This window comes from Anabrus simplex, chromosome 1 (genome assembly GCF_040414725.1).
Source record: "Anabrus simplex isolate iqAnaSimp1 chromosome 1, ASM4041472v1, whole genome shotgun sequence".
Classification (NCBI taxonomy): domain Eukaryota; kingdom Metazoa; phylum Arthropoda; class Insecta; order Orthoptera; family Tettigoniidae; genus Anabrus; species Anabrus simplex.
The window spans coordinates 1,237,238,428-1,237,254,969 of record NC_090265.1 but is presented as its reverse complement, the minus strand read 5'-3'; the positions used below and the strand labels follow the sequence as shown (position 1 = coordinate 1,237,254,969).

At 38.6% G+C, this 16,542-nt stretch overlaps 1 protein-coding gene across 1 annotated transcript in view; it reads left to right on the top strand.

Annotated features, from left to right (window-relative positions):
• The window catches only part of LOC136858578 (1-phosphatidylinositol 3-phosphate 5-kinase-like), a 114,313-nt gene that overhangs the window by 30,246 nt on the left and 67,525 nt on the right, over window positions 1-16,542 (top strand). The window contains exon 3 of the mRNA XM_068225717.1: window positions 5,511-5,827. Coding sequence (XP_068081818.1) covers window positions 5,511-5,827 — 317 coding nt within the window. The remainder of the gene's footprint in view (window positions 1-5,510; window positions 5,828-16,542) is intronic.

Sequence of the window (16,542 nt, the reverse complement as noted above, 5' to 3'; positions counted from 1 at the left end):
TCTTTACCACAAAACCCGTAATAAATGTAGCTAATGTTCGTTACATATGAATTTCACTGATTTGCCATGTACTTCGATAGTGTTATTTCAGTTCTTCGTGTGCAGATGTTATCATTTTCAAATTAACTTTAAACAATATTGTGAGTGTACAGGATTCTGAGGTCATGAGTTGTTATTACTTTTGAATGAATAATGATTCTTATGCTATTTTTACTCATCTTTTCAAGTCAATTACATCAAAAATGAACTGGTTGAATCATTTGAAAGAATATATTAATACATTAATTAATACATTAATTACATTTCGTGAAACGTCAGTGATGATGCTAATCAACTATCAGTCAACGCATTGGTAATCATTTTTCATTGGTGGATATTAAACCTAACGTGTAAAAAGTGAGGAACTAGTCTTAAAATGCCTTCACGCTGGTGGAAAAGGTTTATGAAGAGTAGTGTACATTACAAGTTGAGATCGTTAGGATTTCCGAAGATTGCAAGCCTAAGGAGCATTTCTGGTACCTCAGCAACATATTCGTTGTGAAGCAAGCAAAAACTTCAACTGGCTGGTATTGCAGCTACGTAATAAAATTACTGTGCCCAAGATTATCGAGAATTTATTAGCATCCGCCAGTACATTTTATGTTCACGGTGAGTTCTGATCCAGAATGAAGGCAGAGGACGCGTATTTAGACACTCGCAATTAACTGACATATAGTAGGTAGGGAGAAATTATTGAGAACGATGTTTATTAAACGAGGAACGCACAATCACTTATTATACTACAGTATATCTGTAATTCGTGCAGGATGGGAGAGTAGGAACGGCTGTAAGGAAGTCAATAAACTAGTGATACAGGGATAAATCATAAACATTTTGGCCTGAATCAGTTGTTTTAATGTTTCTGCATATCTCTGTTTACCACGTACATGATATTGAAATTATTTTTTGCATTATTCATGGACGATGATCGTTTCAGTGGGTTCCATGCTCTGCATTTGAATATCGTTGGCATCGATGGAAATTAAAAATCCACCTATAGAGTAACTGAAAAATACAATCCTGACAATTGTACAGTTAGAACATCTGCAAAGTATCCGACTGCCAAGCATTTTGAGAATATTTTACCACTCTGAATAACAATTATTTTCACGGTCAGATATCCGACATAAGAGCCGTAAAAAGGATCTACTGTACTATATAAATGGCGAGGACAAGAGTTTTAATGGATTCGTGAGTTAAGCATTGCAAATCAAATATAATCGTCTATTTACTGTTCTGAGCTACAGGTAGGAAAAATTCCCAGATTGGTATTGTTATTGTGACTTTCTGAGTCCACATCGATATTAGTTAGCAAGTTGTACAGGTCGTTGGTATATTTGCGCGGAATGACTCCCTTCCAATTTCGAAAAAATAATTAATACTCTCGCCAGTAGAAGCCTATGCATATCACTTTGTAAACATATCATCTGCAAACTTAATCAGGTATTTAAGATATAGTTTATACGATATGCTCGTAAGGATAATCCATGAACTAGGGAGAAATTAAATTATATGGGAAAATAAAGAAATCGTCTAATTTAATTTGCACAAACATTTTAAAACCGTTGTGTTAAAAATACTTGATCCCTCCATTGTCGACAGCCTGTAAACTCAGGAAGGTTATCTGTTTGAAGTTTTTATGCTCTCTTTACGTACCGGTCCTCAAATCGGTCTTACACTTTGTATGTGTTCGTGTCTTTTTTAATTTAAGGACGTATTGAAATCCGAACTGAAAATAACTTGTGATTATTTTTGCATATTGATAAACTATAGCTTTATTTCCAATTATTGAGTAGTATTTTATTATTACATTTGATGTGTTACACTTCGTTACCTTCACTTAATTTTAATAAGCAATGATTTCTTCCTTTTAAATACAATATTTTCGAGCAGAAGTAGCATAATTTCAGGATTTATTCCAGACTGTGGATTACTTACAGATGCAGTTCTATGTTCATTGAAAATGAAAACATTTAGAAAGATAGAACGTTTTAAGAATGAATAACAGAGGCACCATTCTATTAACTATTGAGTTTTCCCACTACTTTGCATAATATTCTTCTCTTGAATGAAATTCATCATCATTGAAGCTTCTCAAAAACTAATTATTACCACTGTTAACAATTAATATAACTCATTAATCAGTGGTACGAAAGGACTTGCGGAACATAATTTTCTACCTAAATGATATGTTAATCTACGTTATTAGTAACAAGTTCGAATGGGATGTACTGCGTGGCTCTAATTTCTATCCTTCACATAATACTGAATGTAGTTATGAAATGGGGAGTATTAGAGTCTTTCGTAATTAAATCCAGCAGATAATTACTTACATTTATGGATTGAAACTTATTGTAATTTTAGCAGTTGTATCTTTACATCTTGTTCACAATGTGTCTTTGTAGAGACCATTCATTCACTTTCCTCCCCTTCTATATAACCTAACCCCACCCTCAGGATACACAAATCGAATATTTCCGTCAGGAATCTTCTACCATTTCGTTCTTTCTAGATGCATATTATATTTTTAGACAAACGTTTGTGTTCAGGACATATTTTTATACAAACGTTTGTGTTCAGGACATATTTTTATACAAACGTTTGTGTTCAGGACATATGTTTAGACACACGTTTGTGTTCGGGACATATTTTTATACAAACGTTTGTCTTCAGGACATATTTTTATACAAACGTTTGTGTTCAGGACATATGTTTAGACACACGTTTGTGTTCGGGACATATTTTTTATACAAACGTTTGTGTTCAGGACATATGTTTAGACACACGTTTGTGTTCGGGACATATTTTTATACAAACGTTTGTGTTCAGGACATATGTTTAGACACACGTTTGTGTTCAGGACATATGTTTAGACACACGTTTGTGTTCGGGACATATTTTTATACAAACGATTGTGTTCAGGACATATGTTTAGACACACGTTTGTGTTCGGGACATATTTTTATACAAACGATTGTGTTCAGGACATATGTTTAGACACACGTTTGTGTTCGGGACATATTTTTATACAAACGATTGTGTTCAGGACATATGTTTAGACACACGTTTGTGTTCGGGACATATTTTTATACAAACGTTTGTGTTCAGGACATATGTTTAGACACACGTTTGTGTTCGGGACATATTTTTATACAAACGTTTGTCTTCAGGACATATTTTATACAAACGTTTGTGTTCAGGACATATTTTTATACAAACGTTTGTGTTCAGGACATATGATTAGACACACGTTTGTGTTCGGGACATATTTTTATACAAACGTTTGTGTTCAGGACATATTTTTAGACAAACGTTTGTGTTCAGCACTCTTCTTTACCTCGAAATATTCATATACGAAAGAGAGGATTTTTGCAGAACAATAAACAATACGCAGAGCATGGATTTGTTTTGAAATATGTCAGTTAAACTACATTTTACTTTGCACAACGTTTAAACGTAATTCAAAATTTCGAAGCCTCCGTGAGGAGCAAAATGGTAATTGCATGTACAACTCAGAAGATATTTAATTGTTGTTATTGTATCATTGGCGCTGTCTAGCCCATGCGGTAAAGGCCTGCTCTTTTCCTTTGGAAAGCCTCGCTTAGAAATTAAACTTCTGATGGGTCTTACGGCCCTGGAGTTCACTCAGCCTACATCAGAAATGAGTACCATGATCATTCCTGGTACAAAGACGGCCGGTCATACAGCTAACCATTCGAACTCACATAACTTAGTGCTGAGCTTACAGACAGTGGTAGGCTTCACATTACAATCCTCCAAGGCCTCTACGGAGATGGCCTTGAGTTTTCTATTAAATAATAGTGAATTAAATTAAATTGAATTAACTTATCTCATTGCAGAGTCACAAGATTTGGTGCCACCCAAATTATTCCCTTTTCTTCACAGTACAGTATTCTGTCTCCATCGTACGCTGTTTATATGTAGTTCATCTTGATTATGTCTCTAATTACTACATGAATCACAGTTCATTGAGTATTCTCTCAATAATACTAGTTTGTGAAACTCAACATAGCCCTGCAATACCCAGATTAAGTGATATTTCTATTTCATGCTCTTTGCAACAGTAAGAAAGGAAAACCAGTCAGATATTTCTTAGTATACCCATTGACATATGCTATCACCTTTTAAAAATCACATCGAGAAATTACTTAACAGTTGTTCTTGTGGTTTTCATATCTTACCTCTCTCTTTTAAATAACTTCTTACTGTGAGGAGGTATTATACTTCTCAGCGTATACATACAGCACATCTTTGAGAATTTAATGAGCAGAATGGAATAAGTTTATTGAAGACCTCATCTGAAATTTCGGTTATCGTTACTTGTTTGTCTAAAGTCGTCTTCGTATATGGCCATGGGCATGAAAACTAGAGTACAAAGACAGAGAAGAATGTAACCTAAGATAACACGTTAGTTTCCACCCATTTTTCAATAACTTTGAAACAACAGGACGATCATGCAGCTATATCCTTACAAAATAACTATTCTTTGTGCAGTATTTACAGCATTTCACTTCAAGAAATTTATCTGCTAGAACTAGATTTTCGTGCTTTTTCTCGTAAATAGAATTTAATCTCTTAAGAAGGGATTTCTAACGTATTCCAATGTTCTTCGAGGGCTCTTTCAGCCTCACTTTGTTTCCATAGGTAGATGTGGAATATACAGTAGTGGTATTATACAACCGTTTAGAGTTCCTGTCATTCATGTAAGTGTTTTACAGAAGAATAGTGTGAAGTAAACAGACTTAAGAGTTCGTGCAAGAGGATTGGAATCAAACATTCATTACTAGTGTCTATAAATCCGTTCCTGCTTCACGTACATAATAGTTTAGATACTTTCTCTTGACGAATTTTACATTTTCATCGTTTATTGTTCTGAAAAGATATGTAATTTTATTGGTTTTACGTCCTACTAATAGTTTTCACAATGTCAAACAAACTGAAACTTCAACCCAACTAGAGTTCTCTAAAATTTCGGTAAATCTACCGACACACGACTAGTGTACCTGAGTACCTTCAAACACTGCTGGACTAGGTTATGATTGACTCCGCTAATTAGACTCATAAAGCTAGTGTTATACCATCTGAACCACACAGTCCAGCTCTGTCAACAAATACATTCCTAGACAAAACAATTGAGGAGTCGAACAAAACGATATTGAAATATTCGTCTGATAACTTACGTTCTTTAACAAGCAAGTAGTATCTTGTCCCATTGAAATGTAGTATATACAATGTATAGAAATCTTATCTAAAATATTTATTTGTAGCATGCGTATGGTTTGTGGACATTTCCTTAAGACGTAAATAACTGCCAAAGTTCATCTCTTGAAATAAATTACTGATGAGTTCATTGTCAATCCACACCCAAGTCCAATACAGTCCCATGTCTCAGTAGACACATTGTGAACAGGGAAGCACGCGCGGTAACTCGAATTTCACGGCTGTCTTAGAAAGATGGTGGCGTCTCGCTACGACACAGACTACGTGTCCCTCCACATGGAGAGAACCAGGGAGGAGGAAGAGGAAGAAGAGGAGGAAGAAATGCGGAGGAGAAAGAAACGGAGAAGAAAGCGGCGTAAAGCTGCGGCAGCAGCAGCGGCCGCGGCAGGGGCGCTGGAGGCAGCTCGACCGAAGAGGATGCTGGACCCGGAGGATCTTCCTAAGCGGGCCCGCTGGACAATCATCGCTACGGCGTGTCTCCTGTTGCTCATGAGTGTGTTGCTGGTCGGAGTCACGCTCCGCATGGCACCCATCATCGACGAAATGGGTGAGTCCCTCCCACTCTCTACTGTAGTCGTTGTCATGTGTCTTCCGTAGTTTTTATTAGTTATGATTGTAGCCCTTTTTGCCCTACCTGTAGACCATAAGGTAGTGCACAAAAAGTTTAAAATATATGACTAACAGAATGTAAGGAAATAAAAAATAAAAAAATTATGGATCCATGCCGGTTTTAGGATTGTGGCAGGAAATTCCGTACGTTCTATAACTTCTTTACTTGCAGTGAGCTCACCACCAGCGTTTCCATCCCAGTGAGTACCGAACTGATGTACACACAAATACCGTCTTCAGTCAATGAATTCAAAAGCACACTCATTTAGAAACCCACCGGATGATTTCACTACTGTTATCATGTGAAGAGTAGCACTAAAATAAAAGTTCCTAAATCATAAATATGGGACAACATTTTAATAACGTATTCCTCGTAAATAAGGTGCATGTACTTATAATAAAATCGTGGATTTGGGATTGCTTAAATTTTGAGCCGAAGTACAAGACTTTGCCATATTTTGTTTTGGTGACGGAGGATGTCTCCATTCCAGACTCAGTCCTTTCGTTGCCACCTTGAGATGGCGGAGGCAGGTTTCATTACCAGTCGCAATATGCTCCTAGAAACATGGCCCATCTGTGTGGAATCGGCTGATATTTTCCAGGAATATCTTCATTTCCATAGCTTTCTATTCTTCAGTGAGGTGTCGGGGTACCCAATCGGAACAAACTTTCCAATGTCTCCGATCCCATGTATGTTTGAGGTTGATAGCTCACCTACAGTTATACGGCGATTGTCCTTCACTACCATGTCCACAGTGGGAATATTTTCTGTGTCATATCAGATGCCTGTTCAGGTCGTGGGAAATCCGCCGAGTATTCCTGTCCACCTTGAAACTAGACACACTAGTTGAGAAAGATGCTTCGTTTCAATCAAGTGTCCTCTTACATGGCTTGTAGTTAAACTGCAATAACGACAACAGCAACAACAACGAAACATGTCGAAGTAGCCTCTTCGCATGAACTGAATCACACCACTGTTTAATCATTTACGTAACCATTACTCTCCACTGTTGCTCCAAGTTTCTCCTCTGATTGGGGGGACATGATCACGATCTGTTCTGTTATTTACAAACACTAACTTATACATTGCGTTCATCTCTTAGTCTCCCAGTCAATTATTGCATGCTCTGCCTATGATTCAGTTCAACAGCCTTCATATCTCATTGTCAGATACCATTCTAGTTTCCAACAATGCGTTTATGTTATGGCCTTAATTCCAATATATTTTTGCTAGGGTTTTAACCTTACACAAACACATCACATGGTTATGACTGTATTTAAGTGTTGTAGTAAGGATGCAAAGGAGAGGGCATATAAGAGTATGGTTCCAGCGTATGGGACCCTCACCAGGATTACTTAATTTGAGAACTAGAACAAATCCAAAGAAAAGCAGATCGACTTTTACGGGTGATTTTCGACAAAAGAGAAGTGTTACAAAAATGTTGCAAAGTTTGGACTGGGGGGACTTGGGAGAAAAGAGTCGAGATGCTAGACCAAGTGGTGTATTACGAGCTGTCAGTGGTGAGATGACGTGGAATGACATTAGTAGACGAATACGCTTGAGTGGTGCTTATAAAATATCACAGTATGAAGATAACGCTAGAATTCAAGAGGACAAATATTCGTTTATAGGAAGAGCAGTTAGGGATTGGAATAATTTACCAAGGGATATGTTCGATAAATTTCCAAATTCCAAATTTAACAAAAGACTAGGTAAACAGCTGATAGGGAATCTGTCACTTGGGTGACTGCCTAGATAAGTGAATGATCGAAGGTTCTCGGAGACCTGAGGGTGGGAAAGGGTCGGGAAAGTAGTGGCCGGAGCTTTAATTTAGGTACAGTCTCAATATTTGCCTGCTATAAAATGGGAAACCAGGGAGATCTGCTAACGGTGGGATTCAAATTCGCCATCTCCCGAATTCAAACTGTCAGGAAACCCACAGTAATCTTGCTATCCCCCACGGCCCTTGACCTGAATATATTTGAAAGCTACGTGGTCAGCCTGGCGAAATCCTCAGTCGTATTCCTTAGCTGGCTCTCTGGCAGCTCATAAAGAGGCTGAGTGAAATCTGTTCAGTCCTGAGTTCAGAATCGAACCCAGAGCCTCCGAGAAAGAGACACCCTCTCTACCCATATACCCCGACTGGGAGTTCAATATAATGGGATGTTATAATTTGTATAATAATTTGTTTCTGTCTTGGCTGAACTGAGCAGTGTTGGGAAGAAACTGTGGAGTTCGTCAGACAGATGAACTAGGAATACCGGAGTGTGTTCGGAACTCAGGGACGTGTCGAAACTGAGGTTTGTATTCATGCTGAATATTTTATTTCAGGAATATCAACGACAGATAACAGTTACACAAAAATCATACTTGAATGTGGGATAGTTCTGGTACGCACTTCTTGATCCAAATTTCTTCTCTGCAGATGGGAAATCTATTCCCAAAATGTTGTGCTGACATTTTTTACACTTTTACTATCGTAAAAAGGCTCAAACAAGTAAACCACATGTAAAAATATAATTTAATAAACACCTGTGACCTTGAACGAGTTATAGAATGGCTATACTGCACCAAAGGTGGGAATTAATTAAACTAAAAGCCCTCAACGCAGCTAACCATTTAATTGGATTATATAGCAATCACAACAAAGTGCCATGGAAGGTTGTTTGAACAATAAAAATGCTAATACTGCTTTAAAGCGTACCAACCGAAGTTATTCTCTAGTACTTTGCAGTTAATACTGAATTCGTTATCACTTCTAAAGCGAAACATCGGTTGAAACTTAACGAGGAATTGCAAATTCTGCTTTCTTAAGCATGCTATATATCTTTCTTTACAGCGAATCGGCCATGTGTGTTATCACTAATGTAACATCCCAGGTTTTGGCCTAAATTGTGATTACAATGCAATTAAACATAAGAAAAACAACAAAATCCCCAGGCATCGATGGTATCATAAACTGGAGCAAATGTTCGTTTATAAGAAGAGTAAGGTAAGGGGGTATTCTGCCCGAAGGCAGGTCCGATCCTCCGTAGAGGTGTGCCTGAGCAGGAGTTTACGTACAGTAGGGTGGCCAGTTCCTTTCCGCTCCTCCATTCCCTTACCCCCAACAACAGGGCGTGGCAACCCATCCAAATCTTGATCACGCCCATTGTTATTTAACTTCGGAGATCTCACGGGATCCGGTGTTTCAACACGGCTACGGCCGTTGGCTTATGAGAAGAGGAATTATTAATATTATACCTGAGAAAGAAATAATTAAAGTAGAATTACCGGTTTTTATTCTTTTCAGGTATAATCTGTTATATGTTTTCTAAGTGTTATTTACTCAAAATTATTTTCGGTAGACTGAAGAACCTAACAGTTATAAATTAACTGAGTTGAAAATGAAAAGAGATGGCTTCCAGTACAACCAAACATCTTGTTAGAGTTTCCAGTGCTCATCAGTTCTACAAATTCAGCAAAATTAATTTCCACGCGTGCGAAGCCAAAGGATAAAACTAGTTTAAAATTTACAATGAGAATGAAAATTATAGTACGCGAACCTTTTCTTGAGCCCTGAACTCCATAGTGCTGAATGCGAACTAGGACTCAAGAAAAGGTTCGCGTACTATACATCCACCTAATCAGTACACATTATTGATGTGACTATGCAAATATCGCATTTTGTGGGACTAGTTTCGACCTTAAACCTAGGTCATCTATGCACATGGCTATGAGGGTGTTTAGGGGTAGGGATGTAAAGGAGAGGGAATATAGGCCTAAGTCTCTGTTAAGACCCCAACTAGAGTATGGTTCCAGTGTATGGGACCCTCACCAGGATTACTTGATTCAAGAACTGGAAAAAATCCAAAGAAAATCAGCTCGATTTGTTCTGGGTGATTTCCGACAAAAGAGTAGCGTTACAAAAATGTTGCAATGTTTGGGCTGGGAAGAATTGGGAGAAAGAAGACGAGGTGCTCGACTAAGTGGTATGTTCCGAGCTGCAGCGGAGAGATGGCGTGGAATGACATTAGTTGACGAATCAGTTTGAGTAACGTCTTCAAAAGTAGGAAAGATCACAAGGTAAAGTTGGAATTCAAAAGGACAAATTGGGGAAAATATGCACTTATAGGAAGGGGAGTTAGGGATTGGAAAAACTTACCAAGGGAGATGTTCAATAATTTTGTAATCTCATTGAAATAATTTAAGAAAAGGCTAGGAAAACAACAGATAGGGAATCTGCTACCTAGGCGACTGCCCCAAATGCAAATCAGTATTGATTGATTGATTGATTGATTGATTGATTGATTGATTGATTGATTGATTGATTGACATTCAGCCTCATAATTTAAAACTGACAATATATTGTGTTCCTTAGAACAATTATGAAACTCAGTCTTAAAATCTAATGATACATGTTGTATTAAAACTTGATGGTTTATTCCATAAGGAACATAAATTAAAATTCAATTCATCCGTATTGAAATTATGTCCGTTTGAAGTCTCATAATACGTTAAAATTGTAATGAATTTTGTGATTTATCTCAGCAGGTAACATCTTAGTTGAATCGTAAAAAATATAATTCATTGAGGATGATTTGCTCATAACACGGATCTTGTAGGACAACTGAGATGCCCCATTTAGAGCACAAACAACCAGATGTAATCGTTGTCGTAACATGAATCACAACGGTCTTAGTGAGAGTTACCTGATGAGATAAACTACAACATTCATTACAATTTTAACATATTATGAGACGTCAAATGGACGTAATTTTAATACGGCAGAATTGAATTTTATGTTCCTTATGGAATAAACCATCAAGTTTTAATACAGGATGTACCATTAGATTTTAAGACTGAATTTCATAATTGTTTTAAAGAACACAGTATACTGTCAATTTTAGATTATGTGGCTGAAGATGACGTAGGTTTAAGGTCGAAACTAGTCCCACAAAGTGCGATGTTTGTTCAGTCACATCAATAAAGTGTACTGATTAGGTGGACGTTATTTTTATTCTAATTGTAGTTGTTCGTCAGTGCAGATCAACATTAAGACTAGTTTAAAATAACAAACCAATACCTACATCCCTCTAGGCACACAGAATAAGTAATTAAAGTCATTAACGCATTCGCAACAAAACTTAATTTGTACAAGACTGAATTCCTTTTTATTGGAAATGGCTAAACTTGATTTGTCTTATCCTGCAATAGGGGCTAAGTCCTCTAGCCTACCATATTGAAAATTGAGTTCCTTAAATAAATTGTGGTACTGTTCTCCAAAAATGGGAACATTGCCCATAAGTCATTTTTCTCTTATCAATGACTTTATTCATCAATTACAGCTACTAATGATCATTCACTTTTTCAAATCAAGAACGTGTCTCCATTCTTTTTTATCTCTAAGTTTCATCTTTATGAACACTACGCTTTATTGTACTGTTCGAGGGAATGCACAATTTTAATTCATTAATCCAACAACAACCAGAGAAAGCATGAAAATGCATTCCGGAATATGTGTATTTCAGGAGCATTGTGAACGAAACAATGCTTATTCCTGTGATAAATGGTTATGAATTTTGTGCTTGAAAGTACTGAAAAGCACAACATGCATAAGCCAGTTACAACTAGTATCTCGCAGGATTTTATTGAAGTTCACTTTGAAAAGGTGGAAAGCATACAAGCAGTTTTAGTAAGAAAGATTTTATTTCACACGTGTGAGTTTGTGAGAGGAGTAATACAAGAAGTGAGCTTTGTACTGGCGTTTGGAGAATGCCCGCTGAGAAAGAGATGAGATTCCGATAAAACACGTAACCTGTATATAGCTACTGTTAAGGCGTTCCATTGTGTGTGGTACCGCACCATAATGGCGTATTAACTAAGGAAAGAAGGGATCTCGTAAGTGCTGTGCTACGCACGATCATCGTTATCCATTAGGGCTTTTGTAACCAACAATAGCCTCCCATGTGAAGAAATGAACGATCAACCTATTTCTATAATTAGACTGGTACATTTAATTATATAAAACTGTAAAAGTAATTGTGGAGAAAGAACAGTCACGAAATTCGTGTCTAAAGCCATACTTCTTATCCGATTGCATTACATAAGCTCGTCGTCCGGTTCTGTGGCTGAGTGGTCACCGTCTTGGCCCTCAGTGCTCGGTATCTTGGTTTCGATTCCAGTCGAGTCTATTAACCGGAATGATGTAGGGGAAGAGGGAGCGGTGAAGAGGGTTTCGAGTACGTAACCAAAATGTTGGATATTTAAGATGTCATTTTAGGGGTTAAGAAACGGTATTTTGACGTTATAGGTTGGAAGTAAAGGAAGACAATAGGCTACATATACAACGTTAACAAACTAGCTTAATAAAACTTAACTGAAAACCTACAACCTGTTTTCCAGTCTTCGACCGGTTCAGGGATGTAATGAATGAATCATATATAGGCTATTAGTACGATGGGGTCGCCACTCCCAAAGTGATTATAAATGACTGATAGATGCTATGATATGATAATGGAGAATGTTGCTGGAATGAAAGATGACAGGGAAAACCGGAGCACCCGGAGAAAAACCTGTCCCTCCTCCGCTTTGTCCAGCACAAATCTCACTTGGAGTGCCCGGGATTTGAACCACGGTATCCAGTGGTGAGAGGCCGACGCGCTTCCATCTGAGCCACGAAGGCTTCATAATAAACCCAAACTACGGTGCATATTTATGAAAAACACGGAAGTTCCATAGTGTATATACTTTAACTATACGTTTTTTAAATGTCTTCTAATTTCTCTTGGTATTCTCTTCATACCGTTTTTCAGCCGCTCTACCACGCCACCAATTCAATATCAGAACCTCAGAAGGCTTTGATTCGTCATATCAAAACTAAGTTGGCAGTAGAGAAGGCAAGGAGGCCGGCAAGGTCAGAGTCCACGCATAACGTTACTCATCCCCTTTGTCATAAACTCATAACCTACCCTAACATCGTTCGTAATCTGTTTTCCCTTCAGGGTCGGTTTTCCATCGGACTCTGCGAGGGATCTCACCTTTACCGCCTCAAGGGCAGTGTCCTGGAGCTTCAGACTCTGCGTCGGGGTATACAACAGGGGAGGATGACCAGTACCTTGCCTAGGCGGCCTCACCTGCTATGCTGAACAGGGGCCTTGTGGGGGGATAGGAAGTTTGGAAAGGATAGACAAGGAAGAGGGAAGGAAGCGGCCGTGTCCTTAAGTTAGGTACCATCCCGGCATTTGCCTGGAGGAGAAGTGGGAAACAACGGAAAACCACTTCCAGGATGGCTGAGGTGGGAATCGAACCCACCTCTACTCAGTTGACCTCCCGAGACTGAGTGGACCCCGTTCCAGCCCTCGTACCACTTTTCAAATTTCGTGGCAGAGCCGGGAATCGAACCCGGACCTCATGGGGTGGCAGCTAATCACACTAACCACTACACCACAGAGGCGGACTCCTACTTATCTTACTGAAAAATATTTTGCCCTCTAATATGAGTTCCCCTACGTACATAGCGGACGGGTAAAACTTGAAAAAAAAATTTCTCAGTCTCTTGTGAGAATATGTTACTCACGTACTTCTTAGAACAGAAATATTATAATTGTTCACGTTCGTATACACAGCGTCAGTAAAACTTACGTGCTTGTGTTGTAGTACGCCACTTTATATGTACCTAATTTGTATGCAGAACGTGGTATTCTTCCCATTCCTAATTAAAGCAGAGCCTCCGAAATCAGAGCTACAAAATTATGCATAAAATGGATATTGCTCATGCAAACCGCATTCATATAATATGATTGTATCTCCAGTTCGCAACAGCAACATTGAAAAATACTATATTTTCTGCATTGAATATAGTTTTTAAATGTATTATTTAACAAGGTCGCCGATATGTTCTTTCCGTATCCGAGACAAATTTAAAATGTTAGAAGCAATGCCAATTAATACGAAAAAAGAAATGACCAATATGATAACAATAATGTCCGCCTCTGTGGTGCAATGGTCAGCGTGATTAGTAGAGGTCTGCATTATCTCTGATTTTTACCGGTGAGTCTCGCTCGCCTCTCTGACTCTCGGGAGTATGCGGTCGAGCGTCCTATGCAGTCGGTTGCAGGCTACCGATCGCCAGCGACTGGCCGAGTGCGCCAAACGCTCGGCCGGTCTCCAGTAACCGGCGGACGCAGTGCCAGCCAGCCAGCGAGCTGCACTACGCCGGACTCCTTGAGATCATAGGCCACTACTTTACATTAACCCTCACCTATTTCTTTTACAAATTTCTTTCATTTTTTACTATTAGTTTTATAACCTAAATATTAAAATTGTATATGTTACATTTGAAGTGTGTTAATATGTTGCAGACTATCGGATTTAAGTCTTTGAGGTAATCATGTATTCCAGTAACTGTAACGTTATGAAATGTAATGTCTTCATATAGTATGTTGTTCCGTTCGCTAGAAAAACGGCGACACTGTAATAGTGTAGCCTATCTCCAGACTCGGCCACATATACATTGTACTAATATCGAATGCAGGATTGTTTTTAAACGTAACTCACCAATTTTCTTTTTACAAGAGTTAATTTATAAATAAATCATGACCTGTAAATAAAGTTGCATGTGGATCATAACTATACAATTCGTTTTTCGTTACTGGTGCTCCCTGATACACAGGAGTCATTTGTGTTCCTGGAGCTACTACTACAGCTGCCGTTTTGTAATTCTTCCTGTGAAGTAAATGAAAATGGAATCATACATTTATAGAGTTTGAGGAATGTTTCCTTTCTTGTGATTACGTGGTATGTTCGGAATACTTACGAAATTGTGATGGATCAATAAGAGATCATGCACCTTGTCTGATTCCAAGCACGATCTTCAGGTGACCGGCCTGGCTAAAATTTCTCTCTCTGGCAGCACTAGTAGCAGGAATGAAGAGAACTTTTCTGGGTGCTACCGACAGCCTTGGAAATAACTCCGCGTGCGTTTTTCACCACTTCAAAATTTGTCCTTCGGCACAGTTACAGCCGGATTTGGAGAGTGAAAGGTACCTGTCGAATTTATTAGCAGTAATTGTGTGTCCATCTTCGTCGTCCTCATCCGAACTCCAGTCCACCTTGGACATTTTAATGGGAAGAACTTGGTCACTGTTCGCCTGAATGGGCTCTAAAAATGAATGAAAATATCCGTAATGTATTCCTGTCACCTTTAAAAGTGTATAAATCTTAGTTAGGATTACTGGTAACTAAAAACTATATTTCCAGTAAATTCCCACACATATCACAAAAATTACGTCAAAACGCAATGTGGAATGTTTTTTTTTTGCTAGGGGCTTTACGTTGCACCGACACAGATAGGTCTTATGGCGATGATGGGATAGGAAAGGCCTGGGAGTTGGAAGGAAGTGGCCGTGGCCTTAATTAAGGTACAGCCCCAGCATTTGCCTGGTGTGTGGAATGTTTAGTCTGCGATACTCTTCCCAAATATTGTACATTTTAGACGACATATTTGTTGATCTAACGAAAGGTGGAAGATTAGACAAACAAACATTCGTTTACTAATTTGTTTCACTGAACCAACTTTACCATTTACAGGCAGTTCGGAGCACAATCGTCGAACTTCAGCATAAGCGACTTACTTTTTTTCTGCTGTGAGTTTCTTCAAATGACGCCGTGATGGCTATAGAACCGTCACAACGTAATGGATAGCCTCCAATTTGCACTTCTCTCTGATGAAGTATGCTGCTCTTTTTTATTTTCGTCCTGCACTGAAAAGGATAAACAACATATACATAATTTCATTCCGCAGTTTTATAAATTATCATACCTTATAAAAAATTTCTTACTTCGTTGTCACTGTCTTCTGGTTCTCAATGATGTAACAGACGCGTGTACCAAGGCAGCACACGTACCAGCGCTGTTATTTTTGCACTTTCTAAATCCAAACTCGCTTCTTTAAAGAGGGTTAGGAAAACGAAAACTTCTCATACGCACTCTTCATGGAAAGTTTCTAAGAGTTTCGATTGCCTGCGGGAATCTAGTAGATCTCGAATATCGCCGATTTGACTTATGATGGAATTGAGCATTAACAGTATACAGTTCCACCACGTTACAGCTTCTTGCTTCACGGAGTGCTGCAGACGCCCGAGTGACCCGATCTCTTCAGATAGCCTACTATAGCTCTTGCTGATAGCGACACGACGGGATTTCAGGAGCTATGTCTTCTAAACATATCTCTTGAAATGTGTGACGAAGCGCAGTCATCAGGCAGTGATCAAAGCAAGGCAAACGGTCGTAAGATTCAAGTGCCTTCTTCATATTAGCTCCTTGGTCGGTGACAAAGTAACATTTTGTAACATCATTCTTGTTAATTGCTAACTCAAGCAAAAACGTTCTTCGATATCGAGCCGAATGTTTTCTCCTGTCTTAGATATGTCCGGAAACTCAGTTGTTAACAAAACAAGCGTTTCTAGCTGCCACTCATCGTTGACATAATGCGATGTCACAGTCAAAAAATTTCTCTTCTTGTAGTTGTTAGACCACAGATCAGCGTCTAAAGCGCACATTTTGTCATTTAGGGCACATATTTGCTTGGGCACCATTGTCGCCCGCATTTTGTCTGCCTTTTCTTTAACATGCCGTGATACAGTGGTAGGGTGCGGAAGAACATCTTCTAT